This window comes from Sapajus apella, unplaced genomic scaffold (genome assembly GCF_009761245.1).
Source record: "Sapajus apella isolate SASKATOON/1434 unplaced genomic scaffold, GSC_monkey_1.0 scaffold110, whole genome shotgun sequence".
NCBI classification, from domain to species: Eukaryota; Metazoa; Chordata; class Mammalia; order Primates; family Cebidae; genus Sapajus; species Sapajus apella.
The window spans coordinates 2,641,018-2,651,021 of record NW_022437050.1 but is presented as its reverse complement, the minus strand read 5'-3'; the positions used below and the strand labels follow the sequence as shown (position 1 = coordinate 2,651,021).

General features: G+C 50.7%; 1 protein-coding gene across 2 annotated transcripts in view; it reads right to left on the bottom strand.

The window, feature by feature from the left end:
• Window positions 1-968: 968 nt before the first annotated feature.
• Window positions 969-10,004, bottom strand: part of ADAM19 (ADAM metallopeptidase domain 19) — a 99,570-nt gene continuing 90,534 nt past the window's right edge. The window contains exons 22-23 of one of the 2 annotated variants that reach the window (XM_032259554.1): window positions 6,200-6,352; window positions 969-5,405 (exon numbers count right to left, since the gene is read on the bottom strand). In XM_032259554.1, coding sequence (XP_032115445.1) covers window positions 5,352-5,405; window positions 6,200-6,352 — 207 coding nt within the window. In that variant the 3' untranslated portion in view covers window positions 969-5,351. The other variant, XM_032259553.1, reaches the window with a different exon arrangement.

Sequence of the window (10,004 nt, the reverse complement as noted above, 5' to 3'; positions counted from 1 at the left end):
ATACTATTGCCATTTGAATAGTGAAAAGAGACTCAGAAATGTGGAACTTATCCAGGCCCACCTGTCTACTCAGTAGCAAGCAGAGTCAGGACTTCACTTGGGTCTGTCCAACCACACTTTCTCCATTATGCTAGTGACCAACACACAAGCAAAACCCCAGAGAATGGCCGAAAGCCGGGAAAGAGTGGTCTCTTAAGCAGGCAGGGGTGCGTGAGTGGAAAGCAACTTCATGAGTGGGCATGCTAGTGGTGAAAGCATTTGTGTTTAGATGTATTCAGGGTCCATAGGCAACTTCATAACCATGAAAGATTAGAAAAGTATAATCAGGCTGGGCGTGGTGGCTCATGCCTGTAATCCCAGCACTTTGGGAAGCCAAGGCGGATGGATCACTTGAGGTCAGGAGTTCAAGACCAACTTGGCCAACATGGCAAAACCCCTTCTCTACTAAAAATATAAAAATTAGACAGGCGTGGTGGAAAGCACCTATAGTCCCAGCTGCTTGGGAGGCTGAGGCATGAGAATTGCTTGAGCCCGGGAGGTGGAAGTTGCAGTGAGCCCAGATTGCCCCACTGTACCCCAGCCTGGGTGACAGAGAGAGACTCCTTTTTTTTTTTTTTTTTAAAGTATAATCAGAGAGCAAGAAGCCCTCTCAGGGGTTTTGTGAAAATTAAATGAGATAATCCTTATTCGTAAATAGCATGCAGTGACTCACATACGTTAAATACGGCTGTTCGTGGCTTCTGCAGGGCATTGATTCCAGGACCCCCATGGATAACAACATCCAAGGATGGCCAAGTCCCTTATGTAAAATGGTATGGTATTTACATATAACCTACGTACATCCTCCCATATACTTTAAATCATCTCCGGATGATCTCTGTAATACCTAATACAATGTAAATGCTGTGTAAATCATTGTTATACTATATTTTAAAATTGCATTACTTCTTATGGTTGTACTTTTTTTCCCAAATATTTCAATCTGCTGTTGGTTGAATCTGTGGCTTCGAAACCCACAGATATGGAGGGCCGATTATGCTCAGTAACTGTTATTTTCGATCATAGTTATTAATCCTCCATCTCTCTGAGAGAACCTCAACATTGAGGTAGGGATCAATGAGAGAATGAGAGTGGGATCCTTTTGTGGACTGGGAAGCACTAATGAATACGAGCTGTGCTATCACGCAAAGTTCTGGAATCAGAAAGCACACCCAACCCTATCCCTGGCTGTGCCTACCTAACCAGCCCAAGAGACCTCGGGCAAATGTCTCCCCTCTTTAAAGTATGACCCCTTGCCTTAATAAGATGACGTGAACAGAGGGTTTCAGCTGTCTTCTACACGTAGTTGTATAGGATGAGAAGAAACATACAGAAGAATCCCAGGATCATTCAGGCCTTTAATGAGCCAAGACCTAATTAAACTAGAGCAGCCTGCGTCCAGGTGCAAAGACAAGCAGCCCCCTCTACTGGCCACAGGAAAACACAGGCTTTGCTTTGGCTCAGGGTCCACCATGATGTCTTTACAGGCTGAACTGACTGTCTGTGAGAGCTCTTTCTGGAGTCCACGTCATGAATCCTATCTAATCTGAGCAGTAGGACATTGCAACAAACACACAGCAAAGAGTTGCCAAACCAGATAACATTGCAAATGACAAACAATTCCTTTTAATTAAATACAAATAAGGAAAAAAGGCACCATGGCCCATTCAAGTATTTTGCATAGATGTACAAATATTGTAAACAATAGGTGGACAAGAGAGAAGATCTGTTTCCCGTGAACAATCTCCCAAATAAAAAGAAAATTCACATTGCCCTGGATCCCAGACACATACAAACGCACAGTGGACGGTGTGAGAGGACACGCGGGGTGTGGGGGGTGTGACTTGGGAAATTTGGGTTTGGATTCTGCAGAACCTCTCCTTAGCAGGCTTCCCTCAGGAAGGGGACCTTTCCAGTTGGCATTCCCGTGGCTTTCTTGGGTGTCCAGCGGGGCTGTTCTACACATGATTAACATAAACACAGACTTTGGAACTGGTCCCCAATTTTCAAAATGCAAGTCGTCCATACCCTCTGTCAAGAACAAATGAGGAAGTACGCAGGGAGAGATGTCATTCGAAAGGGTTATTGCAGGAGGTGGTGAGGGGCTATTGCTTCAGAGGGAAGGGACTATGGCAATACTAAGAACACTCAACCAGAAAATCGGCCAGTCTCAGACCTTCAGATCTACAAGTATCTTAGAGCTGGGGCAGAAAAGGGCTTTACTTTTATAGGGAGAAGTCAGCAAGGCTGAAAGGAACCTATGGCTAGCAGACAAGATGGGGCCAGGTGCCCAGGCTAAAGCTTCCACAAAGACAGGGAGACGGCACGAAATCTCCTGAGGTTTGTTTTAGAGATGGCTCTAAGGCCCTTAAAAAAATGATTGGGTTGTAAGATTGGCAGGTTAATTTTGTTTTTAAAGAGATTTACCTACATCTCCATCTGCACGAAGAGCTTGCTAACTCACTAAGCCAAACTTGAGTTAAGCTTCCCTCCTCCCACCAGACCCTGGACTTTGGCCCACCCTCAGCCTGAGCCAGCAAACAGCCCCTCCCCTGAAAAAATAAAAGGCTGGGCACAAAGTGATTCCCTGAACGCAGCTCCCTGAACGCAGCTTTTTCTAGTCATGTTTACTTTTTCCAGTGAAAGAAAAGGCCTTTTCTGCCTGGGCTTTGAGATGCCTGCAGATCTGCTGTCGGTAGGTCTGAGCCTTCTCACGACTCCCATAGGCCCCTTCCTCTTCCTTGTACAGCATTCCCTTTCGTCTTCTGCAATCATGCTTTGGAATAAGGTCTCGCCTTCCCTAAGCCCAGATTTATTTGTATTTGACACCTCAAAACAGCACACTGGGCAGTGGAGAGAAAAGGAGATGCGTAATGGCCAGTCTTCCTCCCGGGCCCCTCCCTGAACAGAGCTAGGAGCAAAGCATCAGCAGAACTGGTTGCCGAAAGTCTCCATCAAATGCCAGAACATTCCACCATCCTCCAGTTCACAGTACAATTTGATGGGATGGAGGTGATATTGAAACAAAACAAAACAAAAAGCAAGAAAACAGCAACCCAGGTCTCCTTCTGCTGTGGTTCCAGGGAGGACGGACTGCAGTTCGGACGGCTCATGCAGTCGCTGTGGCTGTGGTGCTGTCACTTCAGAGCCATCTACCTCCCGATGTGAGGGAGAAAGGCTGGAGAAGCCACAGGAACAATGTGAGGAATGGGGTTGGGTTTTGAGGATGTTGCTTGTTTGTTTGGCAGGGGGGTGAAAGGGGATATTTTCACCTTTACCTTTCTGGAACCAAGCCTTGAGGCAGAGGGTGACACATTTAAATAAAAGGTGGTCTCCTGACTTAATTGGCCCACAGGAAAGGTGGGGAATGGATCTCCGGAGCAAGGATGACCCACAGCAGAGAGATGGGGGACCTATATCATAGCCACCCTGAGGGAAGAGAAACTCATGTTCCTGAGATCTTTCTAAACCCACCACAGGCTTTTCCCCAAGGGTACATCCCACACTTTCCACTTATTTCCAAACCCAACAACGTCCAGGAAGCACCTATTGTGTGTAGAGAACTGTAAGGAGGCCCTGGGGTGGTGAACCAGAAGCTCAGCCACAGCCTTGCCGTGAGGTTTTCAAGAGCAAACAACTGCTCATTGCAGGAGGGGAGGAGGCCCCAGGAAAGCCTCAAAGGAGGACAGTCAGGCCAGCTCCTATCCGGAGAGCCACCCAGCACCTTTGTGGGGGTGGGAGTCAGTGTCCCAGAAAACATCTCCCGGTGCTTTGCGAAACTAGCAAAGCACCACACAGCCCTCCTTCCCTGCTGCAGGGAGGACAGGAGCCACTGTGGAGCCCCTCCCGTGCTCACAGGGTCAGATAAGGGCAGTGAGCAGAGAGAACAAAAGGAAGCTAATGACAAAAGGCTGGGTGGGGAGACACTCCCCAGCTCTGACTGTTCCGGTGGGGGAGATACTCCCCAGCTCTGACTGTTCCGGCGGGGGGGGGGGGAGACACTCCCCAGCTCTGACTGTTCCGCTGCGGGGAGACACTCCCCAGCTCTGACTGTTCCGCACAGCTGTTGCTGTCTGCCTTCTCTAGGGATCTTGGGCAGCTCCCTTGGTCAGAAACGGGCCTGCCTCTGCTCAGAGGGCAACAGTCCTGCTCGAGGTCAATGAGCAGCCACCAGGGCAGGCTGGCTCCCTCACGTGTACTTTGTAAATAGCTGAGCTCCCTAAGGGGGGACCTCACCGAGATTTAGCTCAGAGAGTAGGGAGGAAGACCCTCACCGTGCTGAGGTCACAAAACATAATGAATAATAACGATATGACCCCGGTGGCCATGTCCCGAGTCTACTCTGGTCACACTCCTGAGAGCCAGTACTGAAATCCAGTGGCTGACTGTGAGAGAGGACTCCGACTTGTAGGTCACAAGCACCTGGTCACCAGAAGGTCAGGACTGCTGAGGGTTCGCTCACCAAATTACCACACATTAGAGTGGGAATGAGGGGAAGGAAGAGAGAAAAGCACGGGGAACCAGCAAATGCGGCGGAGAAAACAAAGGGCAAAAATTCTCCAGAGTCGGGAGTCGCAACCTTTGGCATCACGGCTCAGAGGAAGCCCAAGTCCGGTGCGCCTCCGGCTGTCTACACTGCCTATGAATAGTACCTGTCTGAATCAGAGTGACCCGTGTGAATACGGGGACGCAGGGGTTTGGGGAGAGGTGGGAGGGGACTTGGCTTGTCGCATGCAGCCATACAGCCAGAAGCCATTTCCTCAACCAAGCCCTGGGCAGAGCCACAGCAGTGGCTGGCTTGACCCTTCCTTAACCCCTAAAAGCTAAAAGGAGTCAATGCCAGCCTCTGTCCAGCCCAGGACCTCTGAGGAAGGCAAAAGCACTGGGAAGCCCTCGTGCACGCCTTGCACCCCAGGAGTGGATGGATGTTTCTACAAGCAGAGTGTTGGCCTGAGGGGCTGGGCAGGACTTTTCCCACTGGGCTTGCCAGCCTTGACTGTCTCCATCAGCACCTCAGGGCTGGGAGTCTGGAGGAGAAGCTGCCATTCACCCTCCTCCTGGCCTCCCCTCCCTACCTGGGGCTGCATATTGCACAAAACAACACCTAGAAGCCATTGGATCATAGTCCCTCTGGGCTTCCAAGGAAGCCGAAGAGGCACTGAGTCAACCAGGTTTTTGGAGAAGTGGAGGTTCCCAGAAGAGGGCGGGAGGAGCTCAGAGGCAGCCAGACATGCTTCTTCCGGATTCCATGGCCATGGGTCCTCTGCAGTGTCCAGAGAGCTCAAGAAAAGGGAGGAGCCCCCGGGACAGGTCTAGATTTTCGCGCTAATCATCCCTCCAGCCCTCTGTGATCTGTATTCTGGAAACTGGAAAGGAAAAGAAGGGAAGGAGAGAGACGTCAGCTTGATGCAGATCAGTGGGATGAAAGGGGAGCCGTCCTCCCGATTTTAACAGCTTAGGAGGGATGGAGCGGTCACTGAGAACAAGGCTTCTTGTGGAAGTCTATCCGTATGTCTGCTCACCCAGACCGTCAGTCCTGCAGGGAGGCGTGTGGTGGGTGCCCCCATCTCAAGCTGACCAGTCACCCCTTCCTCCTCCCTTCCCCGCTAAGGCAGCAGCACAGTCCATGGATTTCCCAATGCCTCGTGGGAATACAGGGTGGTCAGCCACCTTCTTCACCTTAGCCCTTTCTGACCCAACTCCCAGGACTGGCAAACTGAGACTATGTCACCCACAGAGAAGAGGTACGAGGAGGGGCCACATGTGCACAGCCTCCTGCAGGCCAGGTGGCTTCTACCAATGCATTGCCTTGCTTGTCACAGCAACCTGATGGGGCTGGTACTACTGATCATCATCGCCTCTGTACAGATGGGGAAACAGACTCAAGAGGGACTTGCTCAGGGTCCCTCTGCAGGTCAGGGGCAGGGGCAGGGCTGAAGCTACCAGAGCTCAGGACCCTAAGCATCACCTTTCACATGAAGCCAAAATGCCACAGTCAAGCAGGCACCAAGAAATGTGAATGTTTTGCCCCTGGCTTTTGTTCTGGAAGTTCAGTACAGACCATAAGAAATATGAATTGCTTTGTTTTCTGAACTCCACACCTGCCCCCTGAGAGCCCTCTGGTACCAGCTTTCACCTTGAGGGCTTCCCATGGACTCACCTTTGGGGCAGGTGCTGCCACAGGCTGGGACTGCCGAGGGCTAGCACCAGGGGGCCACAGCGTGGATGCACCCCCTGGCCTGGGGAGGGCCCTGCGGCCTGGCACTGGGTTTGCTGGGAGCGCCTTCTGGGGCGGTCGAGGCCTGGAGAAGTCCTGGAGAGAAAGCAATAAGCCTTACTTGAAGGCCAGCCTGTTTGAAAGAAAAATATCCCTGCTTTCCTACCAGTCAAAATCAGATAGGAAAAAGTTATAACTGTATGGTCTCATTTGGAAAGAAACTGTGTGTATGATGTGTTTATATTCTCAAGAGGAAGTTAGGAGAGCAGCTGGCAGTATCGATTAAAATTACAAATAACCATTCTCTGATCTAGTAATTCTGCTTCTTCTGACCTGTGCTAGAGAACTATTTGCACAGGTGCACCAAAATGAAATTGCAAGGGTGTTCCTTGCAGCACTGTTTGTAACAGCAAAGAAACTATAAATAAGCAGAATTTCATCAGCAGAAAAATAACTAAAATTATAAAGTGACAGACGATATGGCACTTAAAAAGAATGAAGTAGGCTGAGCGGAGCTGGTATGGGGAGATGTTCAAGAGTTGTCAGGAGGAACAAACAAGCTGTAGAGGACAGCTGATGTAAAATAAGCCACCACGTTCCCCACCTAATAGGAATGTCTATGAACAGAAAAACGAAAGGATACAGATACAATTGAGAAGAGGTTACGCTGGGACGGGGTGCGAGAGGGAAGGTGTGTCCTGCAGGTGAACACCGCGTTTTTTTAACAAGAGCATGTATGTGTATTTCCTGTTCAGATTAAAAGAAAATTTCTTTTTCTTTTTCTGAGATGAGTTTTGCTCTTGTTGCCCGGGCTGGAGTGCAGTGGCACAATCTCAGCTCACTGTAACCTCCAACTCCCCGGTTCAAGCAATTCTCCTGCCTCAGCCTCCCAAGAAGCTGAGATCACAGGCACATGCCACCATGCCGATCTAATTTTTGTATTTTTAGTAGGGACGGGGTTTCACCATGTTGGCTACGATTGTCCCAATCTCTTGACCTTATGATCCACCCGCCTCGGCCTCCCAAGGTGCTGGGATTACAGGGGTGAGACACCACACTCAGCCAAGAAAATGTAAACAAAGAAGCAGTTACATTTTGAGCATGTTGGCTGTCTATGTGTGTGGCACGTTTAATGGATTCTGTCCTTGCTGGGTTACTATTACCTTCAGGTTCTCACCATTTCCACAAGGCTTTGCCCAGACTACCTTATTTAAAATCACACAGCGCCCACCCTGGCATTCCCTGACCTTTTTATCCAAATATACCTCTTCTTTACTTTTCATGTCACTTACCCCCTTCCAACAAACATAATTTATTTACTTATTAAGTTGATTTTTACTTTCTGTCTCCCCAAACCCCTCTAGAGTGGAAGCAGGATGGGGTCCCGGCTATCTGGTTCACTAACACATCTTTGGCTTCCAGAACAGTGCCCAGTATACAGGAGGTGCTCAACACATATTAGTTCATCCATTGTTTTTTTTTGTTTTTTGAGAGGCAGTTTTGCTCTTGTTGCCCAGGCTGGAGTGCAATGGCATGATCACGGCTCACGGAAACCTCCACCTCCTGGGTTCAAGGGATTCTTCTGCCTCAACCTCCTGAGTAGCTGGAATTACTGGCAACTGCCACCACACCTGGCTAATTTTATATTTATAGCAGAGACAGGGTTTCTCCATGTTGGTCAGGCTGGTCTCAAACTCCAGACCTCAGGTGATCCACCCGCCTGGGCCTCCCAAGTGCTGGGATTACAGGCGTGAGCACCGAGCCTGGCCGATCCATTGTATTTTAAGGGGCAAAGAATGACCGTACCACCCACAGGCCCCTAAGCTGTTGGGGTTTAAGGGGAAGCTAACTGCACAGATGTGAGTTCCAGTGCCTGCTCTCTCTGACTTGCCTCCCTTCTCAAGAGGGTCACGACCACGTATTAAAGTGGACAAAAGCAAGCATGTAGAGAGGGCAGGAATGACTCAAAAAGCTGAGACCTCCCCCAAGCGCTTCACAGCATTAGAAACTGAAGCAAATTCTTAGGACCAAAAAGCCATGTTCCTCAGCTCCACCTGGAAGGACAATGCAATCCCACCCACCTTCCCCAGCCCAGAATAGCTGCCAAGTTGCAGTGGTTGCTGGAAGCCAGGACAGGGACCTTCTGGGGCAGGTGACAGCTGGGTGCAAATGTCAGGTTGCAACTGGGAAAGGCTGTGCTCCCAAGGGAGCTGTGCAAATGGGCCACTGAGGGGCTGGTGTCTGGGCAAATACACTAAGTAATTCCCGTGCAGGTCAAACAGTAGATTAACGGCTTCAGAAGCTCCTTGCGGGAGCTACACCTCCTTCCTGCCTAAAGGCATCCCGAAGAGCGATCAATCCTGGTAAACAGAGAATCGCATCATGTCACCACTGTCCCCTTCCTATGGCATGCAAACCAAAGTCCTGACCAAGGCTGTGTGGCTTGAGCATACTGTGGCTCCTCCTGGCCCTTCAGCCTCATCTCATAGCTCCTTGGGCTCCAAGCACATGAATCTTTAAGTTCCTTCAACCCACAGGACCCTCTCCCATTACAGAGCCTCCCTAGTAGCGGGTCCCGGAACCAGGAAAGCTCTTTCGTCACTTGCCCTCACAGCCTGGTTAAGTCCTGTTCCTCCTTCATGTCTCAGCTCAAATGTCATCTCCTCAGGGAAACCTTCCTGGATTTCCCAGACTAAGTTGAATCCCCATTACTCTCTTCTGAGCACCCTGAGCCCCTTGTTCACAGCACTTATCGCTGCTGCAGTGACACCTATCCCGGAGTCACTATCCCAGCAGAATGTGAGCTCCAGGAGGCAAAGCTGCCATCTGCTTTCCCCATCATCGCCTGGCCCAGAGTGGAAGTGCACACGCTGGTTTACAATAAAAGAACTGAGGAAGTGACGAGGTTTCATCCATCACTTCTCCAGGGGATCCATGTCCCCCAGCAGGAGGTGGGGGATCTTTGATGGCAGACTCGAGACTGTGAGTGGGCCCCAGGGCAGGAGGCTGTCTGATCCAGCTGGGTGAGAACTGGGTTCAAGTCCTCGCTTCTCCACTAACAACTGTGCAATGTCAGGCAAGTCCCTTCAATCCTGTGAGGGCTGGCAACCTCCAAGAGAAACCAGGGCCGCACAACTCCCTTCTTTGAATGGCTGTGAGGAGGGAGGTGGCAGCCCAATCTCATCACAGGAGCTCCCACTCAGAGCAGCTGCCTCCCACTGTTTGCTCCTAGAGAGACCCCCACCTGGACCCTGGGACCCAGAAGAAGCTGTGCTTGGGAGCTGTGTTTTGGGGCACCTGCCACTGGCTGGGTATCTTCCTGTACCGGGGACTCCTGCCAGCAGCTGCAAGGGCACAGACACAGGGCATGTGCAACCTCCACCACCTCCCCATACAGCTGGGTCCCCGCTGTCCCTGATGCCTCCTGACCTAGGGCTCTCCTGACCTAGGGCTCAGCGCCTCGGGGTGACAGGGTGAGGCACGCCCATTTCTCTGAACAAGCCTCTAGTGTGGGCTTTTTGGAACAATGGTCTGAGTGAACTGCTCCCTCGATCCACTCCCTCCTCCCTCTGCCAGCACCCCAAATCTCTACACTCCCCCAAGTCTCTGCACTCCCCCAAGTCCCTAGACTCCCCCAAGTCTCTGTACTCCAAGTCTCTAGACTCCCCCAAGTCTCTGCACTCCACCAAGTCTCTGCACTACCCCAAGTCTCTGCATTCCCCCAAGTCTCTAGACTCCCCAAGTCTCT